Consider the following 19,131-nt stretch of genomic DNA (forward strand, 5'->3'; position numbering starts at 1 on the left):
GTCTCTCGCATGCGCCCGACCGGGATCCACCTGGCATGCCCACCAGGGGGCGATGCTCTGCCCATCTGGGGCGTTGCTCCGTTGTGGCCGGAACCATTCTAATGCCTGAGGTGGAGGCCATGGAACCATCCTCAGCAGCCAGGCCAACTTTGCTCCAATTGAGCCTTGGCTGTGGGAGGGAAAGAGAGAGACAGAGAGAAAGGGGAGGCGGAAGGATGGAGAAACAGATGGGAGCTTCTCCTGTGTGCCCTGACCGGGAATTGAACCTGGGACTTACACACGCCAGGCCGATGCTCTACCACTGAGCCAACTGGCCAGGGCCGCTAACAATTTTTAACTGCAAGAATTGGGGGTGAAAAAAGTCACATTTTCTTCACAGACTGTTTCGAGCAGTTGCCTTCCAGAATGGCCCATTGGAAGATAGTGGTGAAAAAGACTTCACCTCTTTACCGTCCTTTGTACTTCTCTGACCTTCTATTTGACCCTCCCACAAAGAGTACATTCTATGAAACTTTCTAGAACAGTTGAGTCTATTGGAATTGCAATAGATAATATTGGGAGGAATTTGTTCTACTTAATGCAGTGTACCATCTGTGCTGACCCGAGAGCCATGGTGCTGGACAAGACAGGCACGGTCCCTGCCCCAGAGCTTCCATCCTAGAGACAGGGATGGTACATGAACAGATAAACAGGTGGTGGGATAGAGAGTGACGAGCGGGCTACTTTCAATGGATAGCCCAGGGCCCTCTGAGAAGGCGGCATTTGAGCTGAAGCCTGAGTAACAGAAGAGGGTCAGCCTTACCAACACAAAGTCTAGTGATCTGTGAGGCAGCCAGAGGCTGCAGCCAGCTGAAGTTTATAATGGACTTAGATATTCGGCAGTAATGTAAATTCAAGGCCTTGAGTAAACCTTCCTTCTTAAGATTGGTAAATAAAAGAGACAGGCTGCTTCAAACACACGGAGACTCGAATCAGCCAAATAAATCAGAGAGAGATTATTTGTATCATCCAAAGATGTGCTACTTTGCAAGTGGCTAACCATCATGGCTTCTCTAAGGAGCAAGCCCCCCAGTGTGGGCTGCTCCCTGCCACAGCTCAGCGTTTCTTCTCTGTCTCCCCTGCGCCCTGCCCTGGGTCCCCTTCTAAGCCCTCTCTCCTCTACCCCTACTCCAATGATTTCAAAACTGTGCAGAAATTTATTTTTTTTTTCTTTTCTTTGTTTTTCTATTTTTTTAAGCTGGAAACAGGGAGAGACAGTCAGACAGACTCGCATGCGCCCGACCGGGATCCACCCGGCACGCCCACCAGTGGCGACGCTCTGCCCACCAGGGGGCGATGCTCTGCCCATCCTGGGCGTCGCCATGTTGCGACCAGAGCCACTCTAGCGCCTGGGGCAGAGGCCACAGAGCCATCCCCAGCGCCCGGGCCATCTCTGCTCCAATGGAGCCTTGGCTGTGGGAGGGGAAGAGAGAGACAGAGAGGAAGGCACGGCGGAGGGGTGGAGAAGCAAATGGGCGCTTCTCCTGTGTGCCCTGGCCGGGAATCGAACCCGGGAGAAATGTAAAAGTAGACCCATGTGTAAACAGTTGAGAATGCATAGTCTCAGGAAGGATTATAAAATGAATGGCGAGAGAAAGGTGGTATACCCCATTGTTCTCTCTTTTAGTGGTCGATTGAACTAATACAAAGGGGTCAGGCTGAAGAGAAGGCGAGATTGACACTGGATGATAGAGACAGTGTCTGTAGTCAGTGTGGTCTAATAGAGAGTGTTCTGGACTGAACATCAGAAATGCAGAGCGTGACCTAGAATGACTACTAGAATCTTAACCCTGCTTAAGGTCACTCCATCACCTTTGGATGACTTCCCACTGTCCGTGGAGTGAAATCCAAACTTCCTACCATGGACCAGGAGGCCTTTCTGACCTCCTCTCTACCACCTTCTCCTCTGCTCGCCACACTGAAGACCTCCTGTTTCTTTAACACCCCAAGCTTGTTCCCGCCTCAAGACTTTGCACTGGCTCCTCTCTCTCTGACATTCAACTGCAGCTCAGTTGTGAATCTTTTACATTTTCCATTGATGTAACTACCATTGTATATCTTATTATGGGTCTTAGCTAAGATTTATAGGATCTAATCTGTGATAGATGCTGCGCGGTGCTACTGAGTTAGGGACTTAGAAGCTATTCAGGTTTCCTCTGTCCTCAGATTTTAAGATTAAGAGGATAAGAGCTTCCTTCCCTTGACTTATTTCCAATTTTGCTTTTGTGTGTGATTCAGGAGGGCGGACGAACCAAGAGCCACCGATACTGGCCCAAACTGGGTTCCAAGCACAGCTCAGCCACGTATGGCAAGTTCAAGGTCACCACAAAGTTCCGAACAGATTCTGGTTGCTATGCAACCACAGGCTTGAAGGTCAAGCACCTTTTGTCTGGGCAGGAAAGGACGGTGTGGCATTTGCAGTATACTGACTGGCCAGATCACGGCTGCCCAGAGGATGTCCAAGGATTTTTGTGTAAGTTTCCTCTTCCCAGTTGTAGTTTTACCAACTGTATTAGCAGTCTTACCTGTTGGAGATGAAATGGAAGAGAGGACGCTTTCTATTAAGTGGCAAAAGTATTGCGACGTGGATGTAATACTTGTCCCTTCATATAATGTATGTAGAACAGAGAAGACAAATTCATATCACTTACCATATTCTCTTCACCTTTGATGCAAATAAGCTAAATCTGTATAAACTAATTGATTCTACCTATATTTAAAACTTTAGCTACTCATTAATAAAGAATTATTCTGATACATGCTAATGCCCAAACCTTGAAAACATTATGCAAAGTAAAATAAACCAGACACAAAAGAACAAATATTGTAGGACTCCACTTGTATGAGGTTCCCAGAACGAGCAGCTTCATAGAGATTACCAAGGGTCAAGGGGAAGGGGAATAGGAAGTTATTATTTGACTGGTACAAAGTTTGTTTGGGATGACAAAAAAGTTCTAGGATAGAGATAGTGATGAAGCTTGCACAACTTGTGGATATTGTTAATGCCAATGGATTATACACTTTGAAATCATTAAAATGGGAGGAAAGAAAAGAGAAAAAGAAGAAATGATTAAAATGGTAAATTTTATGTTATGTATATTTTACAATAGGAAAAAAAAACACAGAATGATAAAATTTTTAAAAGATATATATATATATAGCCTGACCAGGCGGTGGCGCAGTGGATAGAGCATTGGACTGGGATGCAGAGGACCCAGGTTCGAGACCCCGAGGTCGCCAGATTGAGCGCGGGCTCATCTGGTTTGAGTAAAAAGCCCACCAGCTTGAACCCAAGGTCGCTGGCTCCAGCAAGGGGTTACTCGGTCTGCTGAAGGCCCGCGGTCAAGGCATATATGAGAAAGCAATCAATGAACAACTAAGGTGTTGCAACACGCAATGAAAAACTAATGATTGATGCTTCTCATCTCTCTCCATTCCTGTCTGTCTGTCCCTGTCTATCCCTCTCTCTCTCTGTGGAAAAAAAAAAGATATATATATATATATATATTTTATGTTTTGTGCTTACAAGCCCCATATTTCTCTATATCAGTAAATGCCAGGACATGTGATTAAGATACTAAGAATTATTGAAATCACCTTGTAGTTTTGAAATTGTCATTTTTGGATTCATTCATTTATAAGGTTTTTCAGGATATGTTTATCTTCGAAGCGAAATTTACCCAGACTATACTCAGTATGTTATTTGAAAGGCCGGAAGCTGGGTGCGTCTCTACCATGTGTCAGGCACTGGACCAGGCTCTTAGAATGCCGGGATGTAGCAGTGCTTATGTTACAGGTACTTCCAGGTCTCATGAGACAGGGAGGCCAGTGATTATAGCCCAGAGGTGAGACTGATACTGTCATCTGCTTTTTGATGACAGCCACAGAGCTCTTCCTTCCTTCTTTGCCTAAATGTCCTGTCCCTGAGGGGAAACCCCATTCTCTCCTGACTCAGCTAGGAAGGAGGCCCTGGGGCCCTCTGCAGGTTCATTATTATATATACATGCTCTGTTGTTGACTCTCCAGCTGGTGGAATACCTGTGACAGTTGCAAAAGAACCAGCATCTGGATGTTGAGTAACATTACCATCTTGAGAGTAGTTCGATATTCTTTAGAATGGGACCCAGGGGAGGGAGGCGGGAAAGAGAGAGGAGAGAGGGCTTTAAAGTAACACTTCACAAATCCAAACAGAAGAATTTCAATGCACACTTATTTGTAGATAAAGGTCTTTAGTTTCCAATTGAAGGGATAAGGGTACTGGAGGAGTTGGACACTGAAAGTAGGGAAAAGAAAGATGACCAGCATCAAAAGAACTGAGAGCAGGGTCTAGAGAGAGTCAGTGATCTGCCTAAGCCGGTCACCTGTTACCTGTAGCTCAGCTATAATGAGGGCATCGACATCTGCAGAACTCTCTTTTCTCATAATACTCTTCTTTTTATACCTTTCTGGTAATCTTTCTCAAATCGACTGATCAGAATTTTCACCAACCAAGACACAGAACATGAAAACCTTAAAGGTAGATTAGTGTGATGATTAACTAACAACTCTGTGAAAAGATTGAGTCTGTAAAGTGGTTAAAATGATAGCCAAATCTTTTAAGTCAGAACCAATTGAAGGAAGGCCTATCTAAATTACTGAAAAAAAATATAGAAACTATTTTTAAACAGTATACACTTGTTAATTTACATTCCTAAGAAACTCAGAACAAGAGCACTGAGTCGTGCCTTACAAATGTTGGCTCTCTAGGTTTTTGAGAATGTGAGTTTTTTGCCCAGGTTCAGATGAGATTGCCTGGATGCGGGGCGACCGAGGCCAAATCGTTTCCCAGCCTCCAGAGGTCTTCACGGAGTTACAGCTTTATTAATCTGATTGCCAGAGAAAGCAGCCACTAAAACCCAGTTCCTCTGAGTTTCTATGGATCAGTATTACTTTTAAATCTAGCGCAAGACAGACCTTGCCTCTTGTCTGGGAACATTGCCTTTTGTCAGACAAGATGCTCAATCAGTCAGTATCTTTTCCCCCTTACAGAAAATTTGGGAAGAGAACTCCATGTCCAGTCTTGAATAGCCACAGCTCCATCATCTCAGGTTGTCCTCCCTCCTTTTTGGGTATTGTTCTATCTTGGTGGTGCTGGTATAATAGCTGTTTATTTTGGTAAACCACCTCACTTCACTTTGTAGCGAGTTAAGCGTATAAAGGAAAATAGGAGTTCTTACTCACTGTGTCGGAACAGATGCTTTGAAATGAACTAGACTGGTTTGCACACACTCATTTCTCTTCCCCGATTTGAGCATCTGCCCTGGTCTTGTGTACATTGCTGCCTTAGGATGAGATTTTTCTAAGTACTGAGAACCTTCCAATCTGTTTCTCTCCTGAGCCAGCTACTACTGAATCTCAATTAGTAATGGACTTTTTCCAGTTCCTGGACTGTCTGAGAATTAGTTATAGTCTTATATTTTTGAAACGATCACAAAGGCCAGCGTTGCTGTAATTTCTCACTTGTGCCCAAATGGAGCAGGGAACAGGCCGCTGCGCAGCTCTGCTGAGCCGGACAGATGTTGGAAGGGATGGTGGAGGTGGCATGACCCCCATCCCCAACATCTTACCTCCAGAAATGGGGTTGGGGTGGCTTATCTTGAGCCACTGACTTAATCATTTGGAATTCAAGCTGCAAAGCAGGCCTCCTAAAGCCTATTTTAAAATCTAAAAGTGACGTCAAGCCTCAGTTGACATTCACTCGCTCGGTGAGGGGGAGGAAGAAGGGCAGATGGATGCTCTTCCCACCAGAAACTGGCTCCGACAGGCGGGCGTTTCAAGGGGACCTCGCTGGGGTTCTGATCCCAGTCTGTTAATAGAAGGAATTGCTGTAAGTAATGTCGAGAATCATCTGCTTGGGGGACTTTGGGATTTGCAGAGGGGAAAACAGAATTTAATTTTTAAAAAAGAACTATTTAATTTAAAGAACAAATTCTCCTATGGACTAATTGACTCCCAGCTGGTCCTTCCTGGCTTCCAGGACTGCACAGTGGGTACCAGCCAAATAATTAGTGTCTTGTAAGAACTGTAAATTGTTGTCACGTAGGAAAAAGATTCATCATCCATTTTCTTTCTTCCCCTCCCTCGTGTGCGAAGCTGTGCAGGATGTTGGTGACGGGATCTGCATTTTGTCTTGCAGCCTACTTGGAGGAGATCCAGTCAGTCCGCCGGCATACCAACAGCATGCTGGAGGGCCCCAGGAGCTGGCAGCCCCCGATCGTCGTGCACTGCAGTGCTGGGGTGGGGAGGACCGGCGTGGTCATCCTCTCCGAGCTGATGATCTACTGCCTGGAGCACAATGAAGTGAGTCACTCTGGGCTTCCTGCACCCGCCACCTTGGGGACAAATCTACACCGTGGGCAAACCTTTGCCCCTGCCCTTGCTTCCCAGGGCCTGATCTGCTCTGTCCTGATTTGTGATTCCTTCTCGGACTCTGCCATTCATAGCCTTCCTTATCTCCTGTCTCCCGTGGTCCCGCGTAGACAGATATCCAGATAGTATGGAAGAAGAGGTCAGAGTGTGGGCTAGGAACTGCCTCGGAAGTCTGATCTTGGTCGACCTCTGCCGCTTCCAGCAGTCTGCAGGGTTTTGTCGACAGTCTGGTTTTGTTGTGGGTAATTTCCCACAGGGGGTTATGTGGTCACATGTCGTGGAGCTGCGCCTGGCGTGCCTGGGATGCGTTTTGGCCTCGATCCTATGTGAAAATGTGTGTCGTGTAACATGTTTTTCATTCTACAGAGGAGGTTGTCTTTAAAGGGAGTTGGTGTTTGCTCTTGTCTAGTCTGGCAGCGGCGTGGGGTAGACCGTCTGAGCGCTGAGCCAAGGTACACGCCCACTCTTCTCCCCAAAGAAGGGGCCGTGGCAGAATCGGTGCCCACGCGGCACATGGCAGCCCCGTACGGCTGGGGATCAGGGAGCTACTGTGAGGGACTTTTGATTGCATCAGGGTGAAACAAACAGCAGTCCAGGCTAAGAAACACCTGCCTTTTATTTATAAGAGATTGTAGAATGGCTTTCACTTTGTGTTCTTAGTTGAGGTCCTCATAGCAGCCATGTAGGGGAGCTGGGCACATGTCAGTCCCCTAACTTTACCAGTGAAGAAACTGAGGCCCAGAAACTGTTTAGTGACTTGTCTCGTGCCATGTGGCTCCCAGCAGAGGTGCCCCAGTGAGAAGTGAGATCTTCTATTTCCTATCTCCCACTCTGCCTCCAAACTCTAGTGTCATTTGGTTCTTGTTTGTTTTCCAAATTATATAGCTTAGAGCAGGCGTCCCCACACTATGGCCCACGGGCCGCATGCGGCCCCTTGAGGCCATTTATCCGGCCCTCTGCCGCACTTCTGGAAGGGGCACCTCTTTCATTGGTGGTCAGTGAGAGGAGCACTGTAAGTGGCAGCCCTCCAATGGTCTGAGGGATGGTGAACTGGCCCCCTGCATAAAAAGTTTGGGGACCCCTGGCTTAGAGAATCCGAGGAAGCTTCTGAAGTTGTGTGGTAGTGACATTATGTCACAATGCATGTTCTGTGGAGGAATGTGTATAATAATCTGCATATTTACTCAAGAGCATCAGTGGGTTGAAAAACAGATTAACTACCACCCCATGAAATTTGTTATAGCGTAACTTCTAGGAAAACAATAAATGCTCAGGTTAAACATGGTCATGGGGGTTTTAAACACCCTGCCTGTAAAAAATTAAATTTGGAACCTTTGGTCAGTACAAATGAATGTTTGTGCTGCTGAGAGGAGGAGGAGTTTGGTACAATATGGCCTGTTGATGAAAAAATAGACTTTCTGTCGGTGAACAAAATGGAATCAGCTGAGACATCATAACAGAGGTTTCACCATCTTCTGTGAGGTTTTACCCTTTTGCCTCACATGAGATTTTTTGATCATCTGCTTCGCTGTCACTGTTAGAAGTCTCTGGAGTGAATAGCCTGCCACTAGGTCCCAAACCCACTCGGTGCTGGCAGAGGGGAGAGGATGAAGTAGCACCAGGGACCCATGGCTTGAGCATACCGTGGGCTCCCCTGGGGGTGCCCATGGGCTCCGGGGAGGAAGAAGGGCCCATCCTGCTCTCCCCACGCACATGTCTTTTCCTCCCCCCTCGTATCACTTTCTTCAGGGGTCCCCAAACTTTTTACACAGGGAGCCAGTTCACTGTCCCTCAGACCATTGGAGGGCCAGACTATAAAAAAACTATGAACAAATCCCTATGCACACTGCACATATCTTATTTTAAAGTAAAAAAAAAAAAAAACGGGAACAAATACAATATTTAAAATAAAGAACAAGTAAATTTAAATCAACAAACTGACCAGTATTTCAATGGGAACTATGCTCCTCTCACTGACCACCAATGAAAGAGGTGCCCCTTCTGGAAGTGCGGCGGGGGCCGGATAAATGGCCTCAGGGGGCCGCATGTGGCCCGTGGGCCGTAGTTTGGGGACCCCTGACTTTCTTCGTCCAATGCCCCTTCTTGCCTCCATTCCTCCGCACTCCTCTGCTCCCCCTTCTTCCTTTTCAACTTGAGAAGCTGTTCGGTCTGTCTTGTCTGACATGAAGGACTGTTCTGTTCTGAGCTCTTTGGAGACGCATCAAAGGCCAAGCCTCCGTGACGCGATGACACGCAGGCTCATTGATCACCAGATGTTACTGGGCCAGCAGAACGTAAACAACACATGTTGGAGGCAGCGCGGCGCGGAATCAGGGATTCGGCCACCGGGGCCCCACGTGGGCTTGACGAGGGCTCAGGATGATTGCATTCTCTCTGCCGGGTCCCAACATAGCACATTTCCTCAATGCCCCATTGCCTGCCAGAACATTCTTTGCCGGAACCAGTCAGTCCAAAAAGGACTTCTGTTCCCATTGATATTCAAAGATAGCGAGATGACTCACAGGGCTCACTTCCCTTCCCCAGCACAAATATAGCCAGCCTTATCTGTCCCGTTTCCCATACTCGCCCCTGGTTGATGGGGAGAGGGGAGGAAGGGCTCTTTGTTCTGCCTCAGGCCTGGCGAGAAGCGTCACCCCCTCACTTCGGGAGAAGAGGGGAACGCATTTAGTTTGTTCATTTGTTTTCTTCAGCAAAGATTTTGACAGATAAATAGGAACTGTGTGTCCCGTTTTCCTCCTGACTAAACTTTCCTGCCATCTTTCCACGGCCACCTGATTAACCTACTTTACATTTTATTTCGTTCAGTTTTAATGTTGTCAGTGAGATGCCTTTTCCTTTTCTTGAGACAAAGATGCGTGAGGCCAGGTGACTGTGAGTGGGGACGGGAGGGGACTCACCCAAGCTGTTCTGAGAAGCCTCTTTGTGGTCTGTTGCTTTTAGTCACTGAATATTACCTGTAGCATTTTAATGCCCGCACAATTTATGGTTTGCAACACTCTCTCGTGGCCCCCTGAATTTAGTTTTTTGTCCCAGATGAGCTTATTACCAAAGTCCGGGTTCACACTGGCCAGATAGCAAGGTGTCTTGATCTTGCTTATTTTCTGAGTCAGTTATTCGCCCTTCCTAGAGTAGGGAGGAGAAAGTGCCTTGTATGGGAGATTAGCAAGCATCAACTGCCTCATGAGCCCTTGACTTAGGGACAATGGCCATCAGAGCCTATGGCAGTAATCTTCAAGGCACCTTGAGATGCTTTCACTGAGGACCAGGGGAACCTTCCTTGTCTCGTCTCCAACCTGCACACCCGTAACAACAGCTTAGCTGCATTCGGTGTTTCCATGTGCCAGCACTGTTGTGAGTGCCTCACAGTTAACTCTACGACAAGGATCTCCCGAGAACCCTTGTCTAACACGGGGACACAGCGGCACAGGCAGATGAAGGGACGTGCCCACACCCCACGCCCAGGAAGTGGGAGGATGGGATGGGGGTGTGGGGGTGGGTGGTCTCGCTTCATTACCATTAATAAAAGGACAATGAGTGGTCTTTATTATGAGCTCACCACGTGCCAGACACGGTGTAAGTGTTCTACCCACATTTCTTTATGTGATCCTGTGAGGTGGGCGCTGTTCGCACCCCACGTTATCTCTGAGAAAATGTCGCAAACGTGGGCAGGGCCACACTGTCACTGAAGGAAAGCAGCCCTATCCTTTCTTACAGGGAAGAAACCGAGACTAAGAGAGGTCACCGGTTCCTCCATAGAGTACCAGTGTGGTAGAGTTGAGAGTACCAGTTGGGTTTAACTCCAGCCTCTCTGTGTTCTCCAACACGCTGGTCTGTATTTAAAATAGCACCTCGAGGGGGCAGGCCAACGGGTTCTCCAGCTGCTGGTGTGACGTCTTCGGGGTGAGTGGGAGGGGGCTCAGTCCTTTGCTGTCTGCCTGCACGTGGACAGTGAGCGAGTGCTTCTCGGATGAAGGCGTGGGGACTGACCCAAGGGAAGCTCCCATCACAGGCCCTTATGACTTGTCTCTTTTCTTGCAGAAGGTGGAAGTGCCCATGATGCTGAGGGTCCTCAGGGAGCAAAGGATGTTCATGATACAGACCATCGCTCAGTACAAGTTTGTCTACCAAGTGCTCATTCAGTTCCTCCAGAACTCCAGACTCATTTGAGCCCCGGAGCCAGCTCCTGAGGAGGGAACCAGCTCCGTCTCGCCGGTGGGGGTACCTCCCGACAGCATCGGCTCCCCCAGCGGGCCGCAGCCGCGGGCCTGGACACGGGCTCCCTGATGGCGGGAGCCGAGATTATTCATAAACACCGTGTATTATTTTATATGAGATAATTTATTTTCCCCCCTTTGGAATAACTTTTGTGAATCTTTGTAATGCAGTTTTCACAGTAACGTAGTACTTCTCATTTGAACCACATTTTGACTGATCTGCATTGTAACATGTTGTTGTTTGGGAAGGTTGCCTGGTGGGTCATTTGGGGGACAGAGGGAACACATCTCTGATGAAGTCATAGTCAGGTGGGTGACCCTGAAATTCATCGGCTTAATTGCTCGTGTCCAAATCAGAGGCGGCAAGAAAAATACATTTACCCTAAAACTCTGGTCGGCAAACCGCAGCCCGCGAGCCACATGCGGCTCTTTGGCCCCTTGAGTGCGGGCGCAAAGGCCAGCTTAGGAGTACCCTAATTAAGTTAATAACAATGTACCTACCTATATAGTTTAAGTTTAAAAAATTTGGCTCTCAAAAAAGAAACTTTAATCGTTGTACTGTTGATATTTGACTCTGTTGACTAATGAGTTTGCTGACCACTGCCCTAAAATATAAAGATCAGGGTCAAGCCCCTCTTCTGAAGGAAAAAGCACTCTTCTCTTGTACTTTGGGCTTGTGAGGTCCAGGTTCCCCCTTCTCCCTTTCTGTCCTCATCCTCAGTGGTATATCCCCTCACCCCTCCATCCCCACCCCCTACCCGATTAAAGATGAGCAGCTAGAAGAAGAGCTTGCTTTGTAGGACAGGAGTCACCGTGGCCCCGGCTGAGTGAGGAGCTCTGTTGGCATCTTTAGCAACCACCTCGTACCTGGGCCTGGGAGCCTGTGTCCTCTTGCCAGGGGCTGCAGCCTCGGTGATTGTGGTTTCTCCTTTGCTCCGTGAGCTCCAGGTCGGCGGCCTCTGAGGCCCTGGGACAGGCTGTCTGTACAGGGAGGCCTGTTGCCTGATTGAGAAGAGGAAGGAGACAGGAAGACCCCTGATACTGTATGCCTATGGTGTGTGTATTGGACGGGGACCTGAAGGTCAAGTGCTGGGGGTGTTCTGTCTGTCCATCAGTCACTGTGTCATTGGAAACAGTGGGAGAGCTGATTGATGGTGGCTTTTGGCCGCTCAACAGGGGCCCTGGCCGGGAACCACCCATGTGTGACCCACCGTGCTTGTACCATCTCCAGTCTGTGAGAGCAGAACGAAGCCCACTCGAGGCCCGGGAGTCGCAATCTTGGCCCACGCGGTGCAGTCCCTCTTGCACGAAGCCCCGTGGTGGGCTCTGTTTCCCACACAGCCCTCTCGGGTCACTTGTGGTGTTAGTGCCGCCTCCACTGAAGTTCTGTTCTCACTCGTCTCTCCTGGGCCTTCATTGGTCACTGTCTTTCCGAATTTCCTAGGCTTGTACACAAGTATCCATTCAGTTTTTGTCTGGCTGAATTTGGGGGCATTTTCCTCTCTTCTTTAGTTTTCCTTGAATGGAGCTTTTAAATTTTGTTTTTGTCCTTAGAATCGATCACTGTGGTATTCCAACATGCCTTCTTCTACGGTTGCTTTTTTTTTTTTTTTTTTTTTTTTTGTCCTTTTTCTTCTCCTGAGCTGAAAAGACAAAGGAAGAATGGCATCCGATCAAGCAGAAGGAAGAGTGTGCCTTTGTGACTTCTGGTCACCGCAGGCCAGCAGATGGTTGTGGGCGCAGTTCCCTATCAACTACTTTGGCAGACAAATCAACTCAGTTTCACATCTGGCCAGATGGTATGGTGACTTTTCTCTTCTTTAGACTCAGAGTACCTGGTGACGGAGGGCCTTCTGTCTCCTACTCCAGCGTCTAGAGAATCACTCAGGGAGGCTAAGAGCTTCAGCTGACCTCTGTAGATTCCGGAATTTTGGTGTATATTCTGGAAAAGAGCACCATCAGCATGACACGATGTTTCAGTGGAGCGGAGCTCACAGCTCTCACTGCGAGGCACTGAGAGCTTGGATCACCAGCAGGCAGAGTGGTGTTTGTCCCCTTTCCTTAGAGACGGCCCATCCTTGGACGACTCTGCTGTGTGGGATGTCTAAACAGTTGGTGTGCCGTTTTTTGCTTTATTGTTTGATGAACAGTGTCAGGGTTCCTCTTTTGTCGCGTTGGCCCTGGCGTGGGCGCTGTTGACATGTCTCACACGGGCAGCGTGTAGATCTGCCGTCTCTTTGAGCTCATCACCCCCTTCAACCTGTCCACTGTTGCCACACTGTGTTACAGGAGTATTCATTAACGCACAAAATGCAGGAACGAAGTGGGTTTAATGTCCAATTTCATAGCCAGAGTGTCTATGGAAACCCAAAGGAAAACATTTAAAAGTTAACCCGCATCTTTCCTTTTGATAAACAAAGGCTTTGGGTCCTTGGGCACATTTCGCATTCCTTTTCACAGCTCCAGCAACAATGCCAGCCTCTCTCCTGTTCAATCAGCAGTAGCCATTTAAAGTTCTTTCGGTGGCATCTGCATAATAATTGCCCAGAGATGCTTTATATCTGGGAAGCCGGCCAAGGAAAAAACCTTGAAGCAAAGTGTATTAAATTAGTTATCTAGTTAGAGCTTTTGGAATGAGTTCCTGATGCAGTATCCAGTCTGAAACTGGAGCTGTTGGAGTCTGTTGCTGTCATTTGGGTTTGAAAGGAGAAAATTAAAAATGGAGGTGGGGGGGCCCATCCCACGACAAAGCCAGCAGACACTTTCAGGCTTCTGGGTTTGCAGTTCTCCAGATGAGATGCTCTGTTTCTTTCATCCACACTCATTCAGGGGCACTGGCCCCGTGTTCATCCTTGTTTGGTGTGGTCAGTGGATCGCGGGGGCAGTTTGATGTCTCCATCCGGGAGCTGAGCTGGCGAGCTTTGCTGGTTTCCTTGGGCTCTTAGGAGACTCCACCTTTTAGTCAGAGGCGCTGGTAGCATTTCCATTTATAGAAACCTCTTTCCAAGGACAGGAAGTACAGGGCGGTTTGGCAGCATTAGAGAGGGACGTCACACATTGATTTCTTTACAGGAGGATACAGAGGAACGAGCTCCTCTGCTTGGTTGGCAAGGAACAGTGAGAACAGGGACAGTGAAAACTTCTCCACGTGGAATCCTTGGAGGACTGTGCTTCCCAGGAGCCCAAACACAGAAAATTTCACTTCTATGATCCCTGTGGTCCTAGATGGAGAAGAGGAGCTAATATTGTCACTGTAATGAATGTCATGGTTGGCCTAGGAGTCGCTTGGCCATCTCGACCCCTTCCTCCATCAGCCTGGATGGAACGTCTTTGTGGGCCGTGGGGTCTGCCCACTGGCTTGCCCCGTGCTCACTTAACCTTTATCCTGTCTGCTCTCGGCTTTCGTGAGCCAGTTATAAACCTCAGTGGGTCCAGTAGGGCAGCGTTGCTATGCGGCTGCCTACTTTTCTGTCTTTCCCAGCTTAATATAGGTTGACCCATATGACATTTCTAAAAGTCAGACCATATTTTATTTAAAATAACAGAACACCCACCTGGGTCAACCTAATACGTACAAGTGTGTTTCTTCCCCCAACAGACTGTACGTCATTTCTTCAAAGAAGTGTGAAAGAACGTGAAATCCTGTGCTGTGGGCGGGGCGGCTCTGCCTGCGAACGTGCTGCGTGCTCCAGGGAGTCCTGCCCACTTGAGGAGTGGGCCCTCTCGTGGGGCTTGGACATCCCTCTGCAGAGATGTCAGTCCACCGCTGGTTCTGAGAGGTGGGGTTGGCCACCGGGCGCATCACTCTGGGGTTTTTCAGCGACTGTCCTTTCAGAATGTGCAATCTCTATTCGCCAACCGCAGCCCAGTGGTTAGGGGATGTGATGTTTGGGTCCCCAAGGGGTCCTGTCAGAGGACAAGGTGCCCTCTAATCTCATTCCACTGTCCAGTGTGTGTGTGATGGGGAAAGTAGGTATGATCACTGATCTTCTCTTGAGGGAGATATGTCAGTCACTCGGGGTGGGGTGGCAGTTGGAGGGTCATGCTTAGATGTATGCCAGAGAGCTTAGACTCAAGGGATGGGACTGGGTCAGGCCCATGTAAATGTGAATCTATCCTTCATCCCGCCTCTGTATTAGGAACAGTTGGGCTCCTAGTGTGAGAAGTTTCCAGAAGCACAAGTAATCATGGTTGGTCTCTTAAGATGACCCTTTGAAGGGATTCGTCTTTCTCTTGTTTTACCAAAGATTCTTCTGTTGCTGTTTTATGTTATTGCCTATGGTTTTTGTCAAACACTTATGTTCTCTCTCTCTCTCTCTCTCTCTCTCTCTCTGTTTCTTTCCTTCTGTCATTGAATTTTATTGGGTCAACACTGGTTAACATAATTATACAGGTTTCAGGTGCTCGATTCTGTACACTGCATTGTGTGTTCACCCCCCCCAAATCAAGCCTTTGTTTCTCACCATTTAACCCCCCCAGGCTCCTCTTCCTCCCCCTCCTTCATAGCGATTTCTTTTTTTGAGCAAAACAACGTCCCATCCAGCACTACTTCCAAATGGAGAAATTTGGGGTTACCATGGACACTGCACAAATTTTCCAGTGGCCCACAGCTTTACGGTGACAAACTAGTCGGCCCTGGAGGGTGGACATCTGTAAGATGCTCAGTTGTGTTTGATACTTCCCTTGAACTCTGAGCGAGAGAGCAGGATGGTTCTTGTCTTTGCCTCAGTTTCTAAAACTTTGGGAGGGGACAAAAGACTTCGGTGATGCCTCTGTTGCAAGTCGCGGCAATGTGCCTGGGAGAAATGTGAGGCGTAGCCAATCAAATTCACCCTGCCCCTAAACTCGGGTGGGTGAGCATTTTCATCCAGAGAAGATGACCATTCCTTATTTTTTCTAGCTTAATACAGCTGCATCTTTTTTTCCCCAAGGCCCGAGGGATAGTTTCTCTGTTAAATGTCCCTGAGCCTGGCATTGAGTATCTGGCATCACTTGATTTCATAGGACCGGATGGATGGTTTATGATGGTTTGGTGCCTTAAAGGGCAAGATGTGTATCAGTTCCTACTGTTCAGAGCTTCGGACAGCCTTCCAATTTTAACAACAAATTCAAGGACATTTCACTGTAAAGCAGGAGGGCTGGAGCTGATGTGCAGCCCAAATATGATAGGCATCCGCACTGAAGGTCTCTGTTCCTTCTGCCACACTTTGGGCCATCAAGATCATTCTTTCCAGAAAGTGCCATAAGCTTGCCCAGAGAGGAGCTCTGAGTGGGTAGAGGAGGAAGAGGGCTTTCAGATCAGCCCTGAAGTTGCTATAAAAACGGTCATAAATTCACAGATAATTTTCTGGACCCTGGAATGTCTCTCCTGCTCCGTACTGTCCCTTCCTGTGAGGCCAGAAACTGCGTGGTGGCACCCTTTGGGAAGACCGGGCTGCCACACGGGGCTCTGCTTCACCCTTGCTCATGGTTTTAAACCGTGTCCTCACTGCTGGCCTGGACTGTGATGGCATCGTGGGTTCTGGGGGCTGCCCGGACTTGCCACTCGGGGGTCCCATCTCCCCTGGCTGGCTGGCGGCCCTTCCTTTCCCAGCAGCCTTCGGAGCAGAGGGTTCTGCTCATCCTGGTGGCTCCCGCAGTCTGTCACAGCTGCCCTGCACCTTGGCTCCTCTTTCCTGCCCCCTCCCCTGGGGGCCTCCAGAGCACAGTCCCCTTCATGGCAAGTTGTGTTTATAGTCAGGGAACCAGGAGGACGTCGGGACAGTGACTGCAGTTGTTCCTTGTCTGGTTGGGGGTGGGGGTGGGGGGGTGTGGGGTGAGACTACTTTGTGATGTCACCCTCTTGTCACCCTCTTCACTCCCAGAGCACTTCTGTCACCAAGGGCTAGGCTGGCCTTTCCATGTTCTCAGTTTGCTGGAGGCACCAGCCCTCCTCAGCTGGTCCTTGTCTCTCCCTACCCTGTTAGGGCAAAGCTGCAAAATGGTGTAATCTGGTCATAGAGAATCACTCTTCCGCCTCTCCAAACTATAGTATGTAATTAGGAGAGCCGATTTCCATTTTTAAAAGTTAGGTACTTTCAAGGAGTAAGTTTCGCAAAGGGAAATAACCAGAATGAAAACAGCTAGAAAGCTGTCGCAACCAGGAAGCAGCCCTTGCTCACCCACCCTCACCTGGTGATAGCTAATCATCAGTACTAGACCAGCTGAAGGCAGAGATGGATTCAGTTGTCAGTCCCGTTTACAATGACGATCGCAGCCGTACCTGTTCGTTTCTTTCAAGGTGAACTTACACGGATTCCCAGAGGCGGCATTTGCAGAGTGGTGTGTGCATTCAGATTAATTTGTTTCTGGCTTCCTGCTGAACCATCATCCCTTCATCACAGCCAATCTGGTGAAACAGGGACAACTCTGGGCACCCCAGGAACTTTACAAGTCAGATTGTGATCAGAGACAGGATGAGCTGTTTGTCCACTCTCAAGTTTACCCTGTTCTCTCTTCCCCAACTTCCTCCAGGGAAAGAGAGATACCTTCTCACCTGGCAAAAGGTTTCAAGGAAAAGGCTGCAAAGACTAGGTTGGGGTCTGTGCCCAGGGGCAGAACTGGTTTCCGACATCTCAGGAATCCTGCTTTGAGTTCAGCGAGGGTGGCGCTCAGAGCTGCGGTGTCTGGCGTTCCCAGCATTTCTCAGGGGCCTGCCACCTCCCTCAGCTGCAGTGTTAGCTAATCAATAACCTTCCACCTATTTTTTTTCTTTCCCAACTTGAACATTGTAAAAGGTTATTGCAGTTCCCTTTCACCGAACTCTCTTGCCACTGTTTGGAATCTGAAAAATCTTCGGGCCTTATTCTTTCAGCAGTGAGGTTCCCCTTCCTCAGAGATGGTTCCCTGTGGGTGTATGTCCTTTGCTCCTTTAAAAGTCAACTGACTTGTTTGAGGAGCCCTGCATGGGAAAAAAAGAGAAAGGTTTACATATGCAGATGACTATTAAATATATAACCTTATGTTACATATACTGGTAACATCAAATAACAGGCGTATCTAGTTTGTTTCAGTGGACTGTTCTTACTCTACTCAGTATGTTGATACTGATGCTTTCCTTGGTCTGTGTTTCATAAGATGTTGAGAATTGTGGTATTATTCAAAATAATTGACACCTAGGAGGTTTTATATCCAAACAATGTATAGACAGGTCCCCAGCTTAGAAACCAATTTGTTCTGAAGGTTCTTGGGTCAGAACCTTCTGGCTTCCAGCACAGCTGAAATTTTGGGTTGTGTCCGCCAGAACTGGTGAGCTGGTTATTGTGGGCTGACCTGGCAATGTAACCACCTGTGAGGTCATTGCTGTGAGCAAGGCATTCCAGGTTGGGACCTGGGACCCTGAGCTGCTCTTTTGCAATTGGAAGTCCGACCTCTTTACCACCAACTTGAAAGGGGAGAGAGGGAGCGAGAAGTTTATAGGACATCCCCCAACTTGGGAAGTGATTTCTCAATATTCATGCCAACTCTATTTTGTTCTAGACTCCCTCTCAATGTAATAATATTAAAAGCCTTAAATAAATAAAACTATGCATGCTATTCTATGTGCTTTTTTATATCAGTAAATAAGCTTATGCTTGACAGTTTTATACACAGTTATGAGGTGTATAAAACTGACTTTTGACAGTATTTTTTGCACTGTTTCCTATCTGTTTTTATAGTGTCTTATTTCGATACTGGTCCTAGCTGCATATTGTTAATGCGCTCACTGCCCTCGTCATGGCTGTGGAATGTTTCATATGTGCCTTTACAAATGTGACATCTTTATGCCGACTTTTTTTTTATAAAAAATATCTATTGATTTACATATGCAATAAACCTTTTTTTTTTTTCAGAGAAAACAGTCGAATTGTTGTCTCTCTTCTCTACTGTGTATATTTGCATTCGTTGAAAGCATTTCTTTCTTTTAGGATTATCTTCATAGGCACAAGGGCCTGGGAACGTCTGCTTTTCAGCTTTTAAAAGCTCTCTTATTTTGTTTCTACCCACTTATTATTCCTGTATAACTTGATCACACTAAATAATCAGTTTGACATTTCCAAAGTTGTCATTGTTAGAATAAAAAAGAAAACAACTGAAAGGGATGGTCGCTAGGCAGGTGGAGCGGAGGCGACAGAGAAACAGATCCTTCTCACAGGTGCCAGGAGGACCCCTATTCAGCGCCAGGCCCCTTCCCTGCACTGTCCTTTACTCAGAGCCTGGACTGTGGACCTGGAAAAGAGAGGCACCAGCCCGCTAGAGAAGACCCCAATTTTAGTTTTTGTCTTTCAATTTTACTAACTGCACAGCTCATCTCTAGCTTTAAAGGTGGCTGCCCCACCCATTCTGTTTTCTGCTCAGCTGCCATAGCCATGCACAGCGAACCCCTGCTGATAAGCGTGGACACTCGGGTTCCTTGGATAAGGAACAGGGC

At 47.8% G+C, this 19,131-nt stretch overlaps 1 protein-coding gene across 6 annotated transcripts in view; it reads left to right on the top strand.

Annotated features, from left to right (window-relative positions):
- The window catches only part of PTPN14 (protein tyrosine phosphatase non-receptor type 14), a 172,624-nt gene extending 156,900 nt beyond the window's left edge, over positions 1 to 15,724 (top strand). For all 6 annotated transcript variants that reach the window (XM_066261371.1, XM_066261369.1, XM_066261367.1 and 3 more), the window contains 3 exons: positions 2,278 to 2,512; positions 6,215 to 6,378; positions 10,507 to 15,724. In XM_066261371.1, coding sequence (XP_066117468.1) covers positions 2,278 to 2,512; positions 6,215 to 6,378; positions 10,507 to 10,635 — 528 coding nt within the window. In that variant the 3' untranslated portion in view covers positions 10,636 to 15,724. The remainder of the gene's footprint in view (positions 1 to 2,277; positions 2,513 to 6,214; positions 6,379 to 10,506) is intronic.
- Positions 15,725 to 19,131: the final 3,407 nt, after the last annotated feature.

The sequence above is a fragment of the Saccopteryx bilineata genome, chromosome 2 (genome assembly GCF_036850765.1).
Source record: "Saccopteryx bilineata isolate mSacBil1 chromosome 2, mSacBil1_pri_phased_curated, whole genome shotgun sequence".
NCBI lineage: Eukaryota > Metazoa > Chordata > Mammalia > Chiroptera > Emballonuridae > Saccopteryx > Saccopteryx bilineata.